Source organism: Pleurodeles waltl, chromosome 5 (assembly GCF_031143425.1).
Source record: "Pleurodeles waltl isolate 20211129_DDA chromosome 5, aPleWal1.hap1.20221129, whole genome shotgun sequence".
Taxonomy (NCBI): Eukaryota; Metazoa; Chordata; class Amphibia; order Caudata; family Salamandridae; genus Pleurodeles; species Pleurodeles waltl.
The window spans coordinates 808,630,601-808,656,125 of record NC_090444.1 but is presented as its reverse complement, the minus strand read 5'-3'; the positions used below and the strand labels follow the sequence as shown (position 1 = coordinate 808,656,125).

Genomic DNA, 25,525 nt, shown 5'->3' with positions numbered 1-25,525 from the left:
AAGTATGCACGTATGCTAGATATTGACAAGGTTTTGACTAATGTTTTGCTGTGGTCCAGTTCATTCTTTATGGTCAGAATGCGGGTTTGACTAATGTTTTGCTGTGGTCCAGTTCATTTTTTATGGTCAGAATGCTTTAACAACAACCAAATACAAAATAAGATGATGCTTTATAGATACTTGATGATGGTGATGCTTGTATTTTGGTACTGATCGACTTTTCAGCGGCATTCGACATTCTTTATCACAACTGCCCCATAACATCCTGAATGCCAGAAACAGCATAGAAGCAGCTGTGCTACAATGGTTAAACTCATGTCTTCCTTAAGAACTCAGTTTACAAAGCTGCACCCTTTTATTTCAAATGCGTACTCAGTAAAGCTCAAGGTTCCATCCTTTGTCCATATATATAATTTATATAGCTATACCTGAAGACAACCATGTCTAGCTACATCAGTACAGATTTAGCTTTGCATCTAGGGCCCTACAATTATAACCAAACAAAAACCTACTCAAGAGTAAAAATTAACACCTTCAAATCTTAATACATCTCCCTTTTTTCAAATGACCCCTCGCTCGGTGCAACAATGTCTCACCACTACATTCTCCCATCCATGGTGTCACATGTCAAATCTCTTGGCCTCATCATCAACTTAAACCTAATTTTAAATGATCACATTCCCAAATTAACCTAAGCTGTCTTCTATCAATTACACAAGAAAAACCCAGAAATAAATATTCACTGGTCTTTCCTCCTACAAGAAGGAGAAACTGAAAGTTAAAGGTGGACAACAAAACATTAAGATCAGAGACATCTTGGTCTTTCACGTCCGCACATCTAGAAAGAGTAAAACATCTAAATAAGCGTTCTCATGTCTTGACCCAAGATTTCGAAACATTATTCTTGATCACATCAGATGTAACTCATATTGCTTAACTTCCTTTACTGAAGTAAAATATTTCCTCTTCAAATTAAACTTCATTGACTAAAGACTTCCATTCTCTTTTGCCACACTTCTCATATATTCCTTTTATATTATGTCCATCACTAATGTAGTTATAAGGAACACGCTAATATAATATAATCTTTACTGGCCTGACATGTTGTATGTAAAACACTAGGCTGCCTAGTACCTAGGCCTCTACTATATAAATACCTTAAATAAATTTAAAAAAATCGAAAGTGTGGGCTGGAGCTCCTATATACCTGACCTAATCTTTTTCTTCCTTCGCAAAGGGAAAGACAGTAAAAAGAATATACACTTACTGCTGTACGTATGCTACATCTGCATTTGGTTGAGCAAAGTAGCAACAATGCCTATAAAATTGGATCTGTGTTCTAGGTATTTAGGGGCAGATTAAACAGCCCCTAGCGTTACCCGAGGGTCACTTTTTGTAATGCTTTGGTGGCGCCAGTGGTTAATTTGTGCTTGTTGTTTCCGGTTGTGAGAAAGTAGCCTCTTTCTAGCCTTGTTACCCCCATTTTTGGCCTGTTTGTGAGTGTATGTCAGGGTGTTTTCACTGTCTCACTGGGATCCTGCTAGCCAGGGCCCAGTGCTCATAGTGAAAACCCTATGTTTTCAGTATGTTTGTTATGTGTCACTGGGTCCCTGCTAGTCAGGGCCCCAGTGCTCATAAGTTTGTGACCTATAGGTATGTGTTCCCTGTGTGATGCCTAACTGTCTCACTGAGGCTCTGCTATCCAGAACCTCAGTGGTTATGCTCTCTCTGTACAAAATTGTCACTAACAGGCTAGTGACCAATTTTACCAATTTACATTGGCATACTGGAACACCCTTATAATTCCCTAGTATATGGTACTGAGGTACCCAGGGTATTGGGGTTCCAGGAGATCCCTATGGGCTGCAGCATTTCTTTTGCCACCCATGGGGAGCTCTGACAATTCTTACACAGGCCTGCCACTGCAGCCTGAGTGAAATAACGTCCACGTTATTTCACAGCCATTTTACACTGCACTTAAGTAACTTACAAGTCACCTATATGTCTAACCTTTACCTGGTAAAGGTTGGGTGCTAAGTTACTTAGTGTGTGGGCACCCTGGCACTAGCCAAGGTGCCCCCACATTGTTCAGGGCCAATTCCCCGGACTTTGTGAGTGCGGGGACACCATTACACGCGTGCACTACATATAGGTTTCTACCTATGTGTGGCTTCACAATGGTAACTCCGAATATGGCCATGTAACATGTCTATGATCATGGAATGGCCCCCTCTATGCCATCCTGGCATTGTTGGCACAATCCCATGATCCCACGGTTCTCTAGCACAGACCCTGGCACTGCCAAACTGCCTTTCCCGGGGTTTCACTGCAGCTGCAGCTGCTGCTGCTGCCAACCCCTCAGACAGGTTTCTGCCCTCCTGGGGTCCAGCCAGGCCTGGCCCAGGAAGGCAGAACAAAGGACTTCCTCAGAGAGAGGGTGTTACACCCTCTCCCTTTGGAAAATGGTGTTAGGGCTGGGGAGGAGTAGCCTCCCCCAGCCTCTGGAAATGCTTTCATGGGCACAGATGGTGCCCATTTCTGCATAAGCCAGTCTACACCTGTTCAGGGACCCCTCAGCCCTGCTCTGGCGCGAAACTGGACAAAGGAAAGGGGAGTGACCACTCCCCTGACCTGCACCTCCCCTGGGAGGTGCCCAGAGCTCCTCCAGTGTGCTCCAGACCTCTGCCATCTTGGAAACAGAGGTGCTGCTGGCACACTGGACTGCTCTGAGTGGCCAGTGCCAGCAGGTGACGTAAGAGACTCCTTCTGATAAGCTCCTTCAGGTGTTGCTTGCCTATCCTCTCTCCTAAGTAGCCAAACCCTCTTTTCTGGCTATTTAGGGTCTCTGTCTTTGGGGATTCCTTAGATAACGAATGCAAGAGCTCATCCGAGTTCCTCTGCATCTCTCTCTTCACCTTCTGCCAAGGAATCGACTGCTGACCGCGCTGGAAGCCTGCAAAACTGCGACAAAGTAGCAAAGACGACTACTGCAACTCTGTAACGCTGATCCTGCCGCCTTCTCGACCGCTTTCCAGGTGGTGCATGCTGTGGGGGTAGTCTGCCTCCTCTCTGCACTTGAAGCTCCGAAGAAATCTCCCGTGGGTCGATGGAATTGTCCCCCTGCAACCGCAGGCACCAAAGAACTGCATCACCGGTACCCTGGGTCTCCTCTCAGCACAACGAGCGAGGTCCCTTGAATCCAGCAACTCTGTCCAAGTGAATCCCACAGTCCAGTGACTCTTCAGTCCAAGTTTGGTGGAGGTAAGTCCTTGCCTCCCCACGCCAGACTGCATTGCTGGGAACAGCGACTTTTGCAGCTACTCCGGCCTCCGTGCACTTCCGGTGGAAATCCTTTGTGCACAGTCCAGCTTGGGTCCACGGCACTCTAACCTGCATTGCACGACCTCCTAAGTTGTCCTCCGGCGGCGTGGGACTCCTTTGTGCAACTTCAGGTGAGCACCATTTCACTCCACTTTGTAGTGTCTGTTCTGGCACTTCTGCAGATGCTGCCTGCTTCTGAGAGGGCTTCTTGTCTTGCTCGACGCCCCCTCTGTCGCCAGACGTAATTGGTGACATCCTGGTCCCTCCTGGGCCACAGCAGTATCCAAAAACCCTAACTGCACGATTTGCAGCTAGCAAGGCTTGTTGGTGGTCTTTCTTCAGGAAATCACTTCTGCTTGACTCTCCACAGCGTGAGGAATCCATCCTGCAAAGGGGAAGTTCCTAGCCCTTGTCGTTCCTGCAGAATCTTCAGCTTCTACTGTCCAGTAGCAGCTTCTTTGCACCCACAGCTGGCATTTCCTGGGCATCGGCCCATCTCCGACTTGCTTGTGACTTTTGGACTTGGTCCCCTTGTTCCACAGGTACCCTCGTTTGGAAATCCATTGTTGTTGCATTGCTGATTTGTGCCTTTCCTGCAGAATTCCCCTATCACGACTTCTATGTCCTTTGGGGAACTTTAGTGCACTTTGCACTCACTTTTCAGGGTCTTGGGGTGGGCTATTTTTCTAACCCTAACTGTTTTCTTACAGTCCCAGCGACCCTCTACAAGGTCACATAGGTTTGGGGTCCATTCGTGGTTCGCATTCCACTTTTGGAGTATATGGTTTGTGTTGCCCCTATCCCTATGTGTCCCCATTGCATCCTATTGTAACTATACATTGTTTGCACTGTTTTCTAATACTATTACTGCATATTTTGGTATTGTGTACATATATCTTGTGTATATTTGCTAGCCTCATACTGAGGGTACTCACTGAGATACTTTTGGCATAATGTCATAAAAATAAAGTACCTTTATTTTTAGTATATCTGTGTATTGTGTTTTCTTATGATATTGTGCATATGACACTAGTGGTACTGTAGGAGCTTCACTCGTCTCCTAGTTCAGCCTAAGCTGCTCTGCTAAGCTACCATTATCTATCAGCCTAAGCTGCTAGACACCCTATACACTAATAAGGAATAACTGGGCCTGGTGCAAGGTGTAAGTACCCCTTGGTACTCACTACAAGCCAGTCCAGCCTCCTACACCGGTGCTGAGCACCAGCACCTATTTTGAAGGGCCGGGGCTTATTCTTCTGCCTCAAGCATTTGCTGCGAGCAAAAGACACACACAGGAAAGACAGAGGAAGGGAAAAACGAAAAAGCGTCACAAAGGGAGAAAGTAGAAATCTGCCAGAGTGAGCTGAAGGGGCGGGAGTGGCTTTTTATGGATTGAAGAGGCCCGGGATGGTGTAAGGATTACGCCGCCTCAGTATGCCATGTTCGTATATTTAAACACAGCAGCCCTGTGTTTAAGAGGAGGGCTTTGACATCAGCACCTTTTTATTTACAAATTAAGCACTGGGTGGTGCTAACCACTGATCCATATTTACAAGGAGGCTTAACGCCACTTTCTGTGGCATTACGCCTCCTTGTGAATATGAGCCCCTCCGATGTAGTTTTCTGCATCAGAGGAGCGCGCAAAGGGTGTTGCAGTGGGTGTTCCACCGCAACACCCATTGCTTTTGAACCTGCCTCAGATTTATGAGTTGTTGTAAACCTGAAGCAGTGCCAGAAACTAACGCCACCCCATAGGTAGTGTTAGCATGGCAAAGCAAGGAGCAATGCTTTTATTCCTCCTTATTTTTTGCTTTTTCTATGTGTACTGCATTTTGCAGCACACATAGAAGAAGCAAATGCCTTGGACGATTGTTTACGTACAGGAAGGTGTACCTTCCTGCACATAAACAATCATTCAAAGTTATGCTTTGCTACTTCTATGTGTGCTGCATTTTGCAGCACACATGAAAGAGCCAAATCGCCAAAATGGATTGCTGTTTTGCAGGAAGGGACACCTGCCTACACATAAACAATCTATCCTCTCAATACAGACACCCTTGCATTATGGTGCAAGGATGCCTGCGTTGGCACAGATAGCCTACCTTTGCACCCATGCTGGGGGAAACGCAGGGCTGCACTGTAATCCTGTAAATACGGCGCACCCCTGCGTTTCAAAAGTAGTGCACTGCGGCGCGGCTATTTTTGGCGCAGCACCGCACTGCACCACTTTACCTTAAATCAGGGCCTAAGTCTTGGAATACATTAGGCACAGTAGTAAGGAGGGTATTGTTCCTTTCAAGCACATGGACAAACTGATTGAGCATCTGGTACACATACAGCAGCCTTCTTCATAACATTGCAGAGAGGGTCCTTCTAGTCTTGTGTCCCCCACTGTTCAATAAGTTTGCATAGATTTGATCCCAGTGTCTTTGTTGCCAGCCGAACACCCTGTGGTGTTTGGTGAATTTTTCTTTGGTTTTTATGAGGCGTGACCCAGACTGTAGCAAAATATTGAAAAGGGTGGAGGCCATTTGCTGATGGTAAAAGGCAAGTGCGGCCATACTGCATATAAATTACATCCTCAGGAAATTAAAATGTCTGAAAAAGTTTCTGTTATGGGTACACTCAATTTCAACATGCGGGGAGTGATCGGAGTCAGTACATCTGTTTTCTCTGCGTGTGACCCACGTCGCAGGACTAACCTTTCACAGCCCTCTCAGCACTATGGGAGTCTTTGGTGCCATGAGAGCCTTTGGTGATATCCACTATAGGCCTGCAGCATCACAGTTTTGGGTGCTGCGTTTTATATGCGCACTTGATAAAAGTCACTGCCAACTCGCAAATGCTCATGAAAGACTGCGATTGTTCATAAAACATGGCTTGCTGTACTACCTAAAAATTAGTCTCCCTCAGGAGTGATAATTAAAAAAGTTTCCTTATGTCTATGTAATATTTACAAAACAGTATAAAGTGAAACATAGCATGAAACTTATGGTATAGGTAACTGGTTCTGGGAATTCGACCATAAAGTGCAGTGTCCATCTAAGTCTAGTCAGTAAAGCCTGGGATAATTATTAATACCCAGCCTATTACTAGTACTCTTTATATACACCAACCAAGGAATCTTAGTTGCCTTATCCAGTTCCATGCAGTCCATAAGCCCCTTAAGCACCTTATGATAAAACAGTTTCAGGTTACGCCGAATAGACCGCCACAGAAGGAGCGGTTTGCTTTGAATACAATAGAATCGGAGACAAATCCAAGGCAAACAGCAAAAGCTAGAGGTTTCCAGGTGCAATTCTCATCAAAAGCACTCCCAAGTATGGAACAGTTGGAAAATGATTGATTTTGTTCATGTTAACTAAAAAGGACCTGTTCCATTTCTCCCTGACCGTAATTCATATGAGTGTGAGATCGTTTTATTGTTAGCTCCAAGGCTTTCATGAAAGTTACAAAACCATAATGCAGCTTTTGCAGCCGAGTTGCGCACGTGCAATAATCACTGCATCAAGTAACACTGGGACCAGATGAGTCCCAACACATGGAGCATCCACATTTAGCTTAACAGGGTGTTTTTCCAGGCCGTTTATATTTGATGTGAATAAAAACGATGCCACTAAGAGGCCTGTCACAGTTCCCTGGATAGATTGAAAGATGTAGCGGTCTCCCCCTTTGGGTCATCCTTCATGCTGGCCGATATCTCATTGTACAATTTCCTCAAAAAGTTGATACTATTTGCCTCAATTCCCATAACACTGGCCATGTCCCAAAGCTTTGAACAATTTACATGATCAAAAGCTGATTTGAAATCCGTAAAAACAAGGGAAACATTCCTGCCTTTGTTGTAATATATTTGTCAATTATTAAATGCAAATTGACAAGTTGTTCTACAGTACCTAATTCAGCCTGAAACCCAAACTGCAGTGCTGATGTAATACTGTTTTAATGGGCCCAAACCGCTACACATTCTAATATCATTCTGCAACAAGCCGATACCAGCGGTGCCGAACTCGGTGTTGCGTAAACCCCCATGTACAGTACCTTTGGTGAAGAGTGAAAACAATTCGATGCACGAAGTCGGGGATTGCGGCGTCTGCGCGAAACGTTGAATCCGCGCACTTTGAACGGTGTCGGTCACGACGTGGTGCGGCGACTTCCACAGAGTCGCGGACTTCAGTGGGGCCGCAGCAGCGTCAGGCCTAGGAAGGTTGGTTGCAGACGACCTCACGGGATTCAGCAGCGGCGTCGGTCCGAAGTCGTCCGAAGTCGATTTCCTTGGATTTCCACCAGCTTTCCTTTCAAGGGCCCAGGGACTGGATAGGGCACCACTTGTCAGATCAGGCGTCTCTCCAGAGACTCCAGGTGCTGACAGAGAGAAGTCTTTGCTGTCCCTGAGACTTCAAACAACAGGAGGCAAGCTCTAAATCAAGCCCTTGGAGATTTCTTCACAAGATGGAAGGCACACAAAGTCCAGTCTTTGCCCTCTTAATCTGGCAGAAGCAGCAACTGTAGGATAGCTCCACAAAGCACATCACAGGCAGGGCAACACTTCTCCTCAGCTCTTCAGCTCTTCTCCAGGCAGAGGTTCCTCTTGATGTCCAGAATTGATCTAAAGTCTGTGGTTTTGGGTGCCCTTCTTATACCCAATTTCTCCTTTAAAGCAGGCCTACTTCAAAGTAAAGTCTCTTTTGAATGTGAAATCCTGCCTTGCCCAGGCCAGGCCCCAGACACTCACCAGGGTGTCAGAGACTGCATTGTGTGAGGACAGGCACAGCCCTTTCAGGTGTAAGTGACCACTCCTCCCCTCCCTCCTAGCACAGATGTCTAATCAGGAAATGCAGACCACACCCCAGCTCCTTTTGTGTCACTGTCTAGTGTGAGGTGCAACCAGCCCAACTGTCAAACTGACCCAGACAGGAAATCCACAAACAGACAGAGTCACAGAAATGGTATAAGCAAGAAAATGCTCACTTTCTAAAAGTGGCATTTTCAAACACACAATCTTAAAATCAACTTTACTAAAAGATGTATTTTTAAATTGTGAGCTCAGAGACCCCAAACTCCACATGTCCATCCGCTCCCAAAGGGAATCTACACTTTAATCAGATTTAAAGGTAGCCCCCATGTTAACCTATAAGAGGGACAGGCCTTGCAACAGTGAAAAACGAAATGAGCAATATTTCACTGTCAGGACATTTAAAACACATTACTATATGTCCTACCTTTACCACACACTGCACCCTGCCCTTGGGGCTACCTAGGGCCTACCTTAGGGGTGCCTTACATGTAAGAAAATGGAAGGTTTGGGCCTGGCATGTGGGTACACTTGCCAAGTCGAATTTACAGTTAAAACTGCACACACACACACACACTGCAGTGGCAGGTATGAGACATGATTACAGAGCTACTCATGTGGGTGGCACAACCAGTGCTGCAGGCCCACTAGTAGCATTTGATTTACAGGCCCTGGCACCTCTAGTGCACTTTACTAGGAACTTACTAGTAAATCAAATATGCCAATCATGGACAAACCAATCACATACAATTTACACAGAGAGCATATGCACTCCAGCACTGGTTAGCAGTGATAAAGTGCTCAGATTTCAAAAGCCAACAGCAACAGGTCAGAAATAAATAGGAGAACGGAGGCAAAAAGATTGGGGATGACCCTGCATAAGCAAAAAAGTCGAACAGGAACATTTTGGGTCTCATCTATTACCCTTTTTAAATATGGGCACACTATTGGAATGTGGCCAAGTCTTTGGCGGTCCTATCTTGCAAAAAGCGTTAAAAGCATATGTTAAAGTGCGTGCCCAAAGTTCAAAATGTTCTTTAAATAATGCTGCAGGGGCCCCGTTGTGGCCCAGGGCATTACCAACGAAATATCATCCATTTATCCTCCTATGACTTCTTGCGGCTCTACCATAATTTCTGCCATATTCACATCAGGGAAAATAATGTCGAAGCGTCCCCTTAGCCTCCCATATCTGGTAGATGTTCATAGTCACTGGACTATATCGTGACCCCTGAAGGTTGGGTATCACCATGAGCCAACTGTCTGTCAGGGACATCGATTCTACAAGAAGTAGTGGAGGTGATGTCATACACCTGATAACATCATCGGATTGATCGTTCACAGCACTGCTTCTTCGTGTGGCCTGAGTCACGTGACTTCAGTGCACTGTATTGTGTGTAATAGACCGTTACATCCACCCATCCTGGCACACTTAAAGCCATCTGTGCAAATCATTAATGATGGCGAGTCCCCCAAATCTCACTTACTGCATTCACACCCAATCCTACCCTGTGACGAATGGGAAAGGGTGGGTTGACCGCCAGTTATTGATGTCTGGCCTCATACAAGGATGCAGACTGCAACACCTGAAACACCCGCAGGAAAAACCCGGGCCCCTTAGTAATTTACTCACGAACTGGACTTTTTAATACGCTATATCATGATGATTTTAACATGTTTTTGTTATCGAGTTTTTTAGATTCAAAAGATGTGTTATGATCATATGCTGAAGGGGTTTGTTTAATTAGTCTTGTGGAACGTATTTATTTATTGTCCCTTATTTTATTGTCATAATTTGCTATATGTCTTTTATGGCCTACTCTGGTTGAATTAAGTTTCGATTGATTACACACTTGAAGAGCTATTATGAAATTCTTCAGTTTAAGACACAAACGTTATTTGCCTGCGAGTATTGTCCACTTTCATATACTGCAAATGGAGCCATTTTTAAAGCTACATACCGTGGTAGGGGATTACCTTGAAGCAGGTGAACAAGATAATGAAAGAAGATACAATTACTTGTACATCTCGGTAGGAGACAGGAGCTACAGCTGCAGACTTTCAGGCTGGGAGCTAGGCCGAATGTTGACCACGGCTCAGCGTCCTGTGATTCCGGACAAATCGCTTAATCACTGCACCTCAAAAAGAAGTGTAAAGCTCTTCAATGTCCTTGAGCCAAGTAAGCGCTATATGACGGTGTGAAATGGAATAAATAGTATGCTAGCCCAGTGGCAGCCCCAACTGAGTTAAGCTGCTGGGGGTGGGGGGTGCAATCTAGATATTAAGCACTAGTTGTGTCCTGTCTCTATCCCACACCGATTTTAAAAGAGTAAGAGATTCTGGGGCATATTTATACTCTGTTTGCGCCGAATGTGCATCAAAACTTTTGACACACATTCGGCGCAAACCTTGCCCCATATTTAAACTCTGACGCCTGACCCGCGGATGCCAAAATTCCACTGTGTGCGTCATTTTTTGGAGGCGGGAAACTGCCTTTGCGTTAATGATATGCAAGGTAGGCGTTCCCGCCCAAAAAATGACTTTAAGGCCTGTGTGCCTTATTTATACTCCAGCGTCATTTTGACGCACAGGAGGGGGTGGGCCTTAAAAAATGGCGCACAGCCTGATGTGCGCCGTTTTTTAACGCCTGGGTCAGGGCAGGCGTTAAGGGACCTGAGGGCTCAGAAGGAGTCCATAGGTGCCCTTCCCTGCCCCCAGGGACACCCCCCTGCCACCCTCGCCCACCCCTGGAAGACACTCATGGATGGGGGGACCCATCCCAGGTCAGTACAGGTAAGTTGAGGGAAGTATTTAAAAACATTTTTTTAAATGGCATAGGGGGGCCTAATTTGGGCCCCCCCAACATGCCACTTTGCCCAATGACCATGCCCAGGGGACAGAAGTCTCCTGGGCATGGCCATTGGGCAAGGGGGCATGACTCCTGTCTTTGCTAAGACAGGAGTCATTTCAATGGGGGTTGTGCGTCAAAAAATGGTGCAAGTCCGGTTTGAGGCATGATTTTTGCCTCAGACCTGACTTGCACCATTTTTTGACGCACAACCCCCATTTTCGCCTACGCTGGCGCTGCCTGGTTTGAGTCATTTTTTTTTACTCAGACCAGTCCGCAGCGCAGGCTAATGTCATTCCTTAAATAAGGAGCCCCCATGGTGCGTAGGATGGCGTTATCCGGCGGTAAAGTTTTTGATGCAAACCAGCACCGGCGCTGGTTTGCATCAAAAAGTATAAATATGGGCCTCTACTTCCCGGCAGAGACATGCTGTTAGGGTCCAGTGTTTGTCTTGCAGTATGACCCACAGTCTTGATGGTGACATTGTTTCACCCCACCCCTCCCACATTCCTAAGATCAACACATCTACTAAGAACTCTCTTTCAGGCCATTTTGTCAACTTCACACACCTTGACGTTTCCTCTAACATGTTCCAGTCATTTCTGAGGCTCTGTTTGCAGTCATCAAGAGGTGAAGGGCATTAAATTGGGGCAGTGGCAGGAGTTCAGGTGTCATGTGACAATTACCTCCGCAGAGTTATATGCATGGTATTATATGCAGTGGGGTAATGCAGCCTGATGTACAAATGCAATTTTTTCTACTTTCAGATAACATTTTTCAAGTTGAGAGATCGTTTCCCTTACAATGTTTAGGAGTGTTCTCATTCCCCTACTGACAATGGGCTTGGAGGAATTGTCTAGCCACTCACTGGAATTAATGTTTGAGCATTTCTGAGGTGGAAAAGTGTCAGAAACTGATGAGATTATGAGTGTCCGTGAAAGTTTACGGTGGGTCGCATCTGGATCTGCTCACTCCCCTCCCCTTGCATGTGGTTTAATACACTATGCATATACATCTGTGCCTAATAAAATAAAAACCTATTGCCAGTACCCAAAGTTTCCTCAGAAGGCTGTGGCTGGCATTTTCAAATGTTAGTATTGCCTAATCCCATTTCTTTCGAGTCTTGATTTCACCCCATTCCTCTATCATTTTCTTCCATACACTCTCTGACTATTTTGTCACCCTTGCAGTTTCTCTTTCACCCCTGCTTTCTCAATTTGTTGCAGTTTTCCATTTGTCTCTTCATCCTTCTTTCCTGCTGTTCTCCTTCTCATTCTGGGTCAAAGTCTGTTAAAGAAAAACAAGTGCTGGTCCCCAGATATCAGTGTATATGGGTACCACCTGTACCCACCAGCTCAAGCTAAGGAATGATGATGCAGTTATGGAAATCAACTATGGAGGAAAACAAACATATGCCTGACAGGCATCATTTTTTAAAAACTATTTTCAGCTGCAAACATAGGTTAATAGTCTTATATACCTTTGTGAATTGGGCCCCTAATGTTTTTTCAGCTGAAACTCAGAATCCATGACTTTATGCCTGTATCATCTTGGTGACACATTACCTCGGATTAAGAAAACCAGTCTAATATCCCAAATGGTTTGGGGGGGTTTCCAAGCCTGGAGAGAGAATTCTCGTCCAAAGTTGATGCTGCCCACAGAGCAAGACATTGGGCAAGCACACACTTTAAAGGGCCTGAAGTTGTAATCTACAATTTGTTCATATTTAGTGTAGTTATATATGGGGAAGTTTTGATGTATTTACATGTGTCTAGACCACACATTCACAGTTGCTTTATAAACCTTTCTTTCTCACTAAATTCTGTATTAAAATTTGCTTTAGGTTGCACCATTTGCCACACTTTTTTCAGAAGTTTCTTGGCGGAGAACCCCTATACCTCTATTTAGTCAGTCACGCTCGCTCATTTTGCGGGCTCTATATAATAAAACTCATCCCCAACTATTACGCTGCATCACTTTACAATGTCACGAGCCACCACTGCTTGAAGGGGTGCACCTTGAGTCTCCGAGGCTCATGCAACGCCAATAGAGGTGGGCGATTGTGAGAAAGTTGTTTTTTTCTTAAAGTTGCTGCTTACCAAGATAATTCAATAACGCACCTGAAGGTACAGAGTGTACCTTTTATGCTTTAGTCTTGCTTTTTATGTATGGTCTTGGACTATCGGCAGTTCTGGGTTTGAAGTTGCCACCTCCTATTACTTAACTGAGGCCAGGAAAGCAACACATATTCAATTGAAGTCAACTTGGGTTGTACGTTCCAAGACCTAAGTCCAAATGACTGTCCTTTGAAGTGTATTGAAAGTTAGCAATTAAGGTTTTTGCAACATTTTATATTGAAGTTTAGAGCTGAATTGATGTCTGTTTTTTCCCTTTTTAGGCATGCAACCTGGCTTCTGCCACTGCAAAACCGGATATGCGGGAGAAAGATGTGACCGGTGCGCTTTAGGATACAAGGATTTTCCTGACTGTGTGCCGTGTATCTGCAGTGTGACTGGAAGCATGAACGACGACCCATGCATCGAGCCCTGCTTCTGCAAGGTGTGAGACTGGGACTTGGTCTTTGTGGTTTTTTATCTGCTCTTATCTCGTTGCCATCACAATTTCAACAGTATGCGTAAAAATGAAAATAGCAGCAGGGGTCATCAGCCACAGAAGTGAGAGGCTGTAGAGACAGCTTGTTTTAGGTGATTTGCAGTCTCTGTAGGAACGACGCTGTCCCCTTTCTTGGCTCTGTAACTCCGTGATTCACTATATACACTGTTACAAAGCGGTTAGTAATGTAAGGAGTTTGTGTCTCACTTTGTCACGGTTGTACCGTTCAGCAACCTGTCCTTCTCAGTATCGGTGACAGGAAACTTAATATCTGGAAGAAATAACGTCAATGTTCCAAACTGTGCCCCATATGTGCATAAGCAAACAAATTAATAAAGTGTGCTTCAGTTATAGGGTCTGCTTTCCAATTAACGCGGTAAATAGATTTAAAAAAATGCCCCTTACATACAGGGCGTTGTTGTTCATTAAGAAAAAGAAGATATTGTCACTTCTTTACAGGGGTGAAGATCGGGTGTCTTAGCTTGTCACTGTACTGACAAGAAACCGATCGTCAGGAAGAAATAACGTCAGTGTGCTATTTTTGTCCTACATGAGGGCGTGAATCAGAATATCAATAAAGTTTTTCCTACTCATAGCACTTAAATCAGTCTACTAATTACGATGAGGGAATAAACAACCACAATTTGCACTATGCACAAAACGCTGTAGTTCTTCCAGCTCTAAAAGTAAAATGGCCAAACGTGTGTGACTAGATGTAAGAATCACTTTAGCATCCGCTGGACCATGAGTGCCCCCGTTGTGACCATGTACGTCTAGTGTCTGGGTGTTCTGCAGTATTTAAAAGGAAAAACACAAGTGTTTCATACAGTCTCTATGCATTTATTGTTACTTTTAAAGAATGTTTTGTCCACAGGCTACTTGAAAGGAATGTACATGTCCATTTAGAGGTACGTTTTGGGAGATCAGTAGACGCTCAGTTGAATTCGAGGCATGGCCCCGTCTGGTGTTTCTTCCTTATTACTAAGACATTTGTCAAGAACAGGCTGAACATCTCTGGGCACATTTATAAGACCCTAGCACCACCTTGTGCACATTGCGTCATTTTTTTTACGATAATGTGGCCCAGCGAGGCCAAAATCCTTGCGCCATATTTACAAAGTGGGGCAATGCATGCATTGTGCCACATTGTAACCCTTTGCCCTACATTATGCCTGCGCCAGGCATAATGTTTGCAAAGGGACCGTTTCCCCATTAGGGGGCTGGGGGCAAAAAAATGGTGCAAGGAAATCTAACAGATCTCCTTGCGTCATTTTTTACAGCACTTTTAACGCCTGCTCAGAGCAGGTGTTAAAAGGGGGCTTCCTTTATTTATAATGGGCCCTTATGTACTCTGCAGGAGTAGCGCCAGTATTTTGGCACTACTCCTGCAGAGTACATCAATAGCGTCAATTGTATTGTAAGTAATAGTATTAATATAGCACTTACTACCCCTGATGAGGCGTTGAAGCGCTTTTCAGTGAGTAGCACGCTACTCCGGAACCCAACAAGAATTAGTGATGGATTAGTATCGGGAAATATGAGTACAGTTTTAGTATTATTATGAGTTAATTTGAGCCACGGATATGAGAGTTTGTTAGTTAGATTGACTGGAGTAATGGAGGGGTGGAGGAGGAAAGAATCCAGAAGTGTTAATTGGGAGCATATGGTAATAGGATTTAGGCTTGGGATGAGTAAAAGAGAATGAAGGAGGGAAGAGTCTGTGTAAGGGGTTAGGGAGATCATAGTAGCAGGGTGAGATAAATGAGGACGAATTTAGTAGGGTTGTTTGGGAGGTCATGGTAGTAAAGTGAGGTTTTGGTGAGTTAGATGTGGAAGCGGAGGGAAGAGCTTAGGCAGAGTTATTTAGGAGATGGAAGTAGTAGAATAAATTTGGGATGAGTCAGAGTGGGAATGGAGGATAGATTGATAGAGACATGACATATGAAGATGGGTAGATAAGTATGATATAAGATGAGAGCAGGGATTCATAGATATCTAGTATAACAACCCACCCAGGAGCCATGCAATGACCCACGAACATGCCAAGCACAGAACAACATACACACATACATATATATATACATAAATAAATACACACACACGCGTACATACACACATGAATACACACACATATGCACACATATATGTACATACAATACATATTTAGAACCAGGGGTAAATATACTTAGTTAAACAGGTTTGAAGAGTGTGGTTGTATTTTAGTGTTATGACATAGTAGCAATACAGTACATATTTTCTAAAGAACTATACATAACTAGAAATATACACATAATCAGAAAAAAGATTTATCAACATAGGCATATGCAGTCCATAGTTGTTTGAATATGGTGGTTATGAAGGAAAGAGCCAACTCTTGAGTGGTTTTCTGAAGACAAGAAAGTTATCTGTGGCTTTTATATTTGGGGGTAATGAATTCCATAGTTTGGCTGCTTGAACGGAGAAGGATGTACCACCTATAGTCTTTTTCTTATATGGTGGTGTTCTAAGGCGGGGTGCCAATCTTGAGTGGAGGTTTCTTTGTTGGATGTATTTGGTTATTTTGTTTCTGATAAAAAGCAGTCCTGTTCCATGTATAGCTTTGTGAGTGATACAAAACAGCTTGAAAGTGCATCTTCTGGCAACGGGTAACCAGCGTAGTTCTCTCAAGGCAGGGGAGATGTGGGCTTGCAGCTTTACATGTAATAGTAGCCTGGCTGCGGAGTTCTGAATACATTGGAGTTTTTTCATAATAGATATAGATGATCCATGGTAGAGGCCATTGGCATAATCCACTTTGGATAGTGCAAGCGAGATAGTAGCTTGCACCTTGTGTCGAAATCCGAGGTGGGTGAAGATGTGTCGTAGCATCTTCAACGTGATGAAGCTTATTCATGCTAATTTGTCCAATTGGGCATTCATAGTTAACTTGGAGTCCATGGTGATTCCAAGGTTTTTAACTTCCTTGGATAATTGAGGAGGTGGTCTGAGATCGTCAGGCCAGACGCACAGAGGGTCATAACTTTTCCAGTCACCACATATGAGTATTTCTGTTTTGGAGGTATTTAGTTTGAGATGGCTCCAGGCTATCCACTGATCAACAGCTCTGAGGCAACTGAAGATTTCTGAGTTTTCAATGTTTTTGGGGCATTCTAATTTAAGTAGTATTTGTGTGTCATCTGCATAGTTGTAGCATGTGAGATGAAAATCATTGATCAGTTCTGGTAATGATATCATGTAGATGTTGAAAAGCAAAGGTGAGATGATTGATCCTTGGGGGACCACTGCTTTTTTTCGTTGTCCATTAGTTTGTTAGGTATTTACATGTATTTTAGTTTTCTTGAAGCTTTCAGGATTCTTTGGCCAACATTGTTCCTTTTGCAATTTCGTGGAAGAGGCTCTTCTTTAGTTCAAGTGACCTTTTAATGAGATGAGTCCTCTCCAAGGGGAGGGCCCTGGGCAAGTCTAGTGCTCACAGACTGTTTCCCAGAAGATTGCATTTTTCATCAAAACAGAATCAGAATCAAGCTGCCAGCTCTGCCATATGTCTCTATATGGGACGGAGAACCACTGAATCTCCTGCCTCCAATCACCACTACTGGTCTGGCAGAATTTAGAGCAACTAATCCTGGGTGGGATCACTTTGAGAGAGGAAACTCATCCAGAATTAGCACAGCCTGGGAATTATTAGATTTGTAGTCCTGTTTCTGCTCTTGCTGTGATGGCCTTCAAATAGCCCTGCACTATCACAATCAAGGACTTCAGGGCAATTGTGGTGTCAGCAAGACAATCACTGTCATCTTGTATCTTGATGTACCCTCACATAGGACCTGCATGGTATTCTGCAAAAGTCATCCCTTGATTGTTATCTTGCAGATAATATCTATGAGGTTTATTAGTTTGATTAGTTCAACACAAGACAACCAAGACTATAATGCCCAGAATGTTGCTGCACAAAAGACTCGGGTGGAAACAGCTTTCTTGCGTGGAATGGCAAACATGGTGTCATTATTCTGTAACTTTGTCCAGCCATCATGGGACTTTCAAGACCAATTATGGTTTAATGGGTGTCTGTGGCACACATATGGAAGTCTATCATGTTTTTTTCTAGGGTCTGAGCTAAGGGGCTCATACATACATCTAACAGAAGTGGTAGAAAGTGCTGACCTTTGTGTATTGATAAGCTACCATCTTTGTGCAAGTATTTGAATAAGCCATTCTAACAGCCAGTCTATTTTTTACAGGAAAACGTTGAAGGAGAAACATGTGATCGCTGTAAATATGGATTCTTCAACTTGCAGCAAGACAATCCCTCTGGATGTGAGAAGTGTTTCTGCTCGGGGGTGTCAGACAATTGTATAAACTCACGTCTGACCTACAACACAGTAAGAGAGAGTTCAAATGTGCTTATGCCACTTAACTTTTTGATTTGAGTCAAAATAATATTTTGCAATTGTCAGTATAGATTTTTTCTTTCTTAAGTTTCCTGATTTCAAAAAGATCATTTTCCATTAAAATAAGGAAGGGATTGATTTAGAGAAAAGTGGAATCAGGACATCATTTATAATTGGAGAAATATGGTGTTCTTAAACCAAAGCAACTGCCGAATCTGGCATTTTGAAAACTGTTATAGCAGACTAGCGGGAAGGGCTTATTTCTTGCAAGCATCTATTTGATCAGAGTCTGGTATTTCAACTGTGATGATCTAAGACAAAAAAGTTCAATAATTTTCCTTATACACTTAAAGAATTGTCCCTGTACAAGAAGGGTTTTATTAGTGTTATTTCTAAACAGAGACCCCTGCTTCAGAAGTATTATTCTTTGGAAATTACATCAGTACAGGAGGCCTGCCATGTTGCAATGACATTGAAGACTTGCGGTTACATTTTTAAAAAACTTTTGCCACAGATCTGCAAGCCACTATATCCGAAATATGTCCACCAAAAAACCTAAGCTGTAAATGTGTGTGAATGCAGGCAGCATGGGTTTAGAAACCTCTGCTGCACCTACTGCCTACCAAAAGCTGGTTGAGACCAAAAAGTCTTCATCATTGCTGATTGGTGACCAATGAACTTACCGATATTTTATGGTACTTCCCACCCTAAGCCTTCAATTTTGGACCAAAAATGTTGCATTAGCATCTTTAATATATAGTGCATTTTATGTCTTTGGAAATAACTTGTGCCTAAAAACTGCTAAATACGAGACAGTGCGTATTCTTTAACCAGAGCCCCAGTCCAACAGGCCATTGTAGTTGACAAAGAAATATATGTTCAATGCAGAACCCTAGAGACAAAACTGAAGCAAGCGCAGCATTAGAGAAAAAATTGACATATTAATGGACATTTCAGAATTATGTATCTGTTATATATCTGTTCTCTTGATACTTGTTTCTTCTCTCTTTGATTGAATCTGCACTACTGAATGAACCAATGTCTTCAATTTGCAGGTTACTGACATGAACGATTGGTATCTCACTGATCTGAAAGGTGTTATGAGTGTTGTACCAAGGAAGGATACTTTTGATGGGCCACAGCAAATTAGTATCCGAAATCCAGATGCTCGTGTGGTCCTGCAGCCTATCTACTTCTGGAGGGCGCCGACTCCATATTTGGGAAACAAAGTAAGTGGTCTTTACTTGCTTTGCCTGTTTCTCCTTTTGTTTCAGAAGTAGTACATTTTACCCAAGTTCCTAATCAGGCAATACGGTTGAAAGGAAGGTTGACAAGAACAAACGTACAACTTCTGGATGGCTTACGGGTAGACATATGGTCAGTAAAAAATATGAAACTGTTCATTCATCCAAGGCAGTACACCTTTTTGAGAGGGCACAGAGAAAATAACCAAAAGAGATAAAGAGAATAAAGTTTGGAAAGTGAAGGATACCTACTCTACTTAATGAGGGTGAAGGTGAAGATGATTGTCCATCCAGACTTGTGTCACATTTCTACATGCAACAATTTCAACTTCACTGTCATTCCTCATGCTCATATTTTACAGAGTGGAGGAGTCAATGGAATATATCAGTGACAGCATTTTATGAGTACTTTATAATTTTTTTTGTTAATACTTGAAAAGTCTGAAAAGTGGTTTACCCTTCAGGAGTTAAATTTCAAATTTTCTGAATTTGGTCTAGTTTCAAACTTTGGATATCTTAGTTTGCACAAGAATTGCTAAAATAAAAGTAGGATTTTGTGAACTTGTTCACTGCAAAAGCTACATTTTTGGGATTTATGCCTGCTTTATTCTAAACCTTGACAAACATTGCAAAGTTCATGAAGCTTGCGAGGTTTAAAAATAACAGTTATATGTTCACAAGGAAAGTCCTGAAGGTTTCCTACTACCCTTCAAGTAGAGTTCAACTACTTGCACATCAAATGTGTCAATTTATCTGCCAACTGCTATAAATTCTGTTTAGTACCCTGTTCTATCCTTACAATGGGATTACCTTCACTTAGAAAAAGCAACTATAGCTCTAATACTACTCCCTCAATTATTGTTGTGAGACCACAATCCAAGTAAACACAAAAGTAGCTAAGGGTGAATTACTTAGTCAAACATATTCAGTGGGATTCAGTATTTTGTTGCCACATTAAACATTGCAAGTACCTGCGTGATATATTTTAAGAGCGACTTTGTCAAGCACAATGGGAAACATTTTATTTTAAACAAAAGCTCTGATTTTGATCTGACAGCAAAATTTAATCACCTTGCTATCACATGATAACATGGTCTACCTCGCATTTGACGTGTCTATGATTCAATGAATTTGCCAGCATATGGGAATTTGTCAAGAGTTCAGTAGCACATTTTTCTGAAACTTTCTTTAACATTCTATATGTATGCTGTAACTGCTCTCATACCCCATGAACGGTAAAATAGGCAAGCAAGTTAATAAGAGCAAAAGGATTTCAATGCGCTGAAAAATGGTTGCAGGATTCAGGAGATCCACATTTGTTGAAAATTAGATGGTCTAAGCTGCCACTAACCAATGTTCCATATGAAAAGAAAAAGGAACCAGTCGAGGTCATCTGAGTCATGGGTATGTGCATGACCAGGTACCCTGGCATCCAACAAAGTGCCCATGACACTTGGTTGGTTTGGCCTAAGTAGTATGGGAAGACATCTGCTCTTCTTCTGCCGACTGTGACTCCAGGCTACACTGAGGTTTAACATGGAAACATTATGATGTAGGGTGCACACAAATACATTAACGTTCTGTGAGGCAACTCATTGCTATGTACTTTTGATCCTGCTCATTTCCAGATTAGTCAAAGGAGACCTGTTGAAGAAGTGGAGAAAGAGACTATTGAAAATGACCCATTTCTAAAATACTGTGCATGTTTGAACCCTCCCATGAGATGGGATATAGGAAAAGAAGGATAACACTCACAAGAGAAACATTTTATTAAAAAGGCTTTTCAAAGGCCCAGAGAAAAAATGTTTAATAATGTTCAGTAAATTATCTGTACTGGTGGTCAAACAGAGACATATTATTATCTGTTTACACCAACAGAGGGTAGTTTTTCTAACATGTATTATTCACATTGGTTGCTAATACACTGTTTTCTGTCTGTGATTGTTGCTCTTAAATTAATATTTTGGAACCCTATTCTGTAGCCGTTTAACCTTTAATGAAGGAAGTCATTAATAGTCTCCTTGCACACTGTTTGACAGAATCTCTTCTAGACACTCCTTATGCACCAGCAGTACCGCATCAAATTTGTGATAACAACAGACAAATCAACATATGCCTTTAGGTGCAAAAATGATTTATGGCAACAGTTAAAAGAAAGAACAATCACACATAAAGTGAATCATTTTTTAAAACATTGATGATGTGTAAAATAAATATTTATAGTGTAGTGTGTATTTAATGGCATTTCAAATACAAAATACTAATACAATGAAGTCTAGTATATCTTTAATGTTGTTATTTCTTATTTAATCATCTGATAAGTGTATTAACATGTAATAACAAATATGTTTTTATTAATAATCATCTCCATGAAAATTATTCAGCTAATAAAAAAGCAGTTGCAAGTGAGCCCAGGCACCCTTCACAGCAAAATATAGTGCAACACTATTCTGTATACTAAATCTTGTTGCCTTTGTCATAGCTTAGAGTGCTTAGAAACGGTTGCCTATTAACATTAGGATATTAATTACTATAAATCAAAGCCTTAGCCATATAGACTTATTACCATCTTGTCAGTCCTTCTTGCCATACACCCAACACATGAGATGAGGGAGTATGGCACTCAAGGCACAAGGCAAGCAATTAACTTGCTTCTACACTTTTCTTTTTAAATCTTATCCATCTCCTCCTGGTATATCCTACCTGTAGACCACAACACCTCCTGTATATAATATACAATAGGCAATGGGAGGCAGAGCTGTGTGAAAGAGTGGATACAAAGTACTGTGATGAGGGAGACCAGACTGGAAGTCATGAGGATTGCTGGTATATATTTGGAACATTGCATGCAAAGTTACTGTTTTGCACCTACATGATGCTGCATACATACGGGGAAATATTGCTAAAGAATTGACAGATAATATACCTCTAGATGCCAGAGTGTGGAATGTAGAAAGTGTCAATAAAATCTGCATCTTCGGCTTTTTCTCATCTTCAAGGAGTGAATGGTATTAGTTCCAGGGTATGCTTCTAGGAGGCCTTAAAATCTCTACTAAATGTTTTTATTATTTTGTTGTGGAGTTTATAGTGTAGCATTGCTAAACCTCAGGGAGTAACAGCACTTTACAACAAAGATTAATAAGCTAAAAACATGTACTTCTGCAGTTGGAACATAAACAACATAATGAGGCCTATTCACAAGGGCCTTTTGGAGTACGTAAAGTAGTACTTCTTTTGTAATCCTTTGTATACTATTTCATGCATTTGTGAAGTAGCCCCAAAACGTATACAATGAGGGTGTTTAGGGAATATTTGTGTACAAGGAGTACAAGTAGAAAAGACTTTACACATTAATTAATAGGAGGGTGGACATTTCCAGCCTGATGGACAAAAGTATGAAATAATATGTAAAAAAGTGCTGCTTTTCTACTACTTCCCATAGTCCTAAAGGTTTTTCTGAATGAGCTCCAATATTTGCAATATTGAGGCAGCGTGTAGCTCTATTTATATATGGTTAGCAAGAGTATAAACTTAGAGTATGAAAACAATATGCATTTTTGTTTGACATTTATTAAAGGTATACAGAGTGCAACAGTACAAATGAAATATATTTGATACATCCATCCCTATCTATATATATTGTATTATGAGGACACAGAGCATAATTAAAGCAGCTGTTTATAGAACGAAAGCAAAATGTAGCTTTTCTTTCTTTTGCTCTGCCCTTAAACCTTTGTTTTTCATTGAATTTCCAAGGTTTTTTTAATGACAAAAAGATGTTATTATCATACCTAACTATAACTTCACTTTAAACTTTTTTTCAGTGCATTTCTTGGGTTTTTCTTAACATAAAGTAATATTTTATTCCATACATAACACCAACCCCACACTGCACATGGCCAAATGCCAGATGCGCATCCTGTTAGGTGCAGGGCCTTAGGCCATGCGTCTCATCTGGTTTGCTGCCAACCAGGCCCTGCACCCACCCCCCTCTGATACCTAACCCCTCTGCCGCTCAAAAGGCATGCCCAGCAGGAGGTTGGATGCAGTCCTGTTGCCCAAACTCCCACAGCCGCCCTTGGCTGAATATAGAGGTGTTACTTTAAGTAAAGCAGAGCTTCTGACTTTGTGAAAGGGTCCTCCCAAATACAAAAAAGAGACCTATTGCCTTTATGATGTGGTCAGAATATCAACATAAACAAACATATGAATTGTCAGAAAATGAACAATATTTACAATGAAAGGTATATTTCATTAATTCACACAGTTCAATGTTTAATACAAGTGTCAGTCATTTAATAACTTAATACAGCTTTATTTAAAGTAAATCAACATGTCTCTGAGAGGCATATTTATGAAAAATGTTGCTGCCCACAGTGGAGCGCCACTTTTCTTGCGCTCCTTAGCACCTCCTAAAGCCACCATGTGTGCGCCATATTTAAAATATGGTGCACCATGGCAGTAGTTAGGAGGCTAGTGTCAGAATTTTTTACTCTAGTCCAGCGCTTTGCAGGATTAGCATCAGAAATTCTGAAGCTAATCCTGCAAAGTACCTAGAGTCACATTGTAACCAATGGAAGCCTTCTTTTAATGCCTGCTCTGAGCAGGGGTTAAAAGTGCCCAAAAAAATGGTTCAAAGAAATCTCTTAGATTTCTTTGCACCATTTTTTTGCCATGCCCCCTTTGCATACATTATGCCTGGTGCAGACATAATGTTGCACAAAGACTAGAGAGTGTCACAATGCAGGCATTGTGCCACTTTGTAAACATGGTGTGGTGTTTTTGGCCTTCTAACGCCACATAAGCGTTCAAAAATGACGCTAACAGGGAGTTGGAATGGCACTCGAGGTTCTTAAATATGCCCCTGAGTCTTTTTATAAATTTTGTCAAGCTAAAAAGTGCAGCCATAGAATCAACCACAAGTGGGCTCTGCACTCCAACTGAAGAGCATTGGACTCGAGCTAGGAATGCTTTAAAAAATATGGTAAGCTCTCCAGCGTCTTGGATACAGTGACCCAGGAGTTAATGTTGCTGGGGTACTGCTGCCCTCCCTACAGCTACCCACAACATTGAAAAAATGTTTGGTGGCATCCCTACTCTTTTAGGGGCACTACAAACATACAAAATCAGTTATGTTTAAATTGTCTAGGACATTATGGGGCACTCCATTCTAGGAGCAATGAACAAACAATGAACGGTCCTGCTGCTCATTAATTATTCATTTAAAAAAAATGCTTAGCCTGTCCCAGTACCCACCCAGAATACCCATATGTTTTTGTTTATTGGGGTCCTTGGGGGAGACACGGGAACCCTGTGGCCCCACCATCTCCCCTGCCAGAAGGAGGCAGCTATTTTTTTTTTTATGTTAGAAAGGGGGCATGTGCCCCTCCTCCCCAGGCATTTACAGGCACCAGGGACCTCAGCCCCTTCACTGTATTTTGTTTTAAAGGGAAGGTGGCATGGGACCCTCCCTCCCCGAGATTTTATACTTTCAAGTTTATGTATTTCATTCAACAGAGGTTCCACGAAGCTGACTGATCCTTAGATGAGATCTGATTGGCTACCACCACATCAAGAACGATTTGGCAGTAGCAATTTCAAGGACTTGGGTACTGAGTCCCCAGCCCTGAAAAAAAGATTTAAAAAAGATATAATGGGGCAGAGTAGAGATACCGTGTCCCCTTAGAACGTGTAGGTGGAGTCCCCATTAGATCCTCCAGGGACCAAAATCTTTAAAAAATAAATTTTACTGCAAATTCCACATGGATCTGCGAATCTCTAGTAAATATATATTTTTTAAAAACTCAAGGCCCTACACCTTAAAAAATACTCCCTCGCATTAGCCTCCCTAAGGCCCCAAGGACCCCATACCCTAGGGCCAATATCTAAATTAAGGGGAGTGGGCACATGGCCCCCATCTGCAAGCCTATGTGAGACCCCGGGTTTCCTATTCCCCTGGTTGGGATGTAATTAAAAGGGGAGGGGGCATGTGATCCCCTCCCCAAGCCTTATAAGGCTGCATGTTCCCTTCTCCTTTTAAAAACAGAATTTTTCCCAGGAGTTGGAATCCCTGAAGCGAGCAATGGCTCAGGGAGGGGGCACTTGCCCCCTCCCCAATATTGAAAAAAATATATAATAATTGCCGAAGTTGGATACTGGGCTGCTGGCATCAAGGATGGATGCTGGTAGGGGTGCTGTCGGGCAGTTGGTGACCTGGAGCTCCATCCTCATCCCCTAATTTAAATAAAAAGCAGTGGGTGTCCTGAGTGGGCTTGGAACACCAAGAATAATAATTATAAAATTAAAAAATACA

The 25,525-nt window shown here is 42.5% G+C and overlaps 1 protein-coding gene across 7 annotated transcripts in view; it reads left to right on the top strand.

Moving 5' to 3' along the window:
* Positions 1–25,525, top strand: part of LAMA2 (laminin subunit alpha 2) — a 3,379,260-nt gene that overhangs the window by 1,146,017 nt on the left and 2,207,718 nt on the right. For all 7 annotated transcript variants that reach the window (XM_069234829.1, XM_069234828.1, XM_069234823.1 and 4 more), the window contains exons 10-12: positions 13,363–13,523; positions 17,819–17,959; positions 19,024–19,197. In XM_069234829.1, coding sequence (XP_069090930.1) covers positions 13,363–13,523; positions 17,819–17,959; positions 19,024–19,197 — 476 coding nt within the window. The remainder of the gene's footprint in view (positions 1–13,362; positions 13,524–17,818; positions 17,960–19,023; positions 19,198–25,525) is intronic.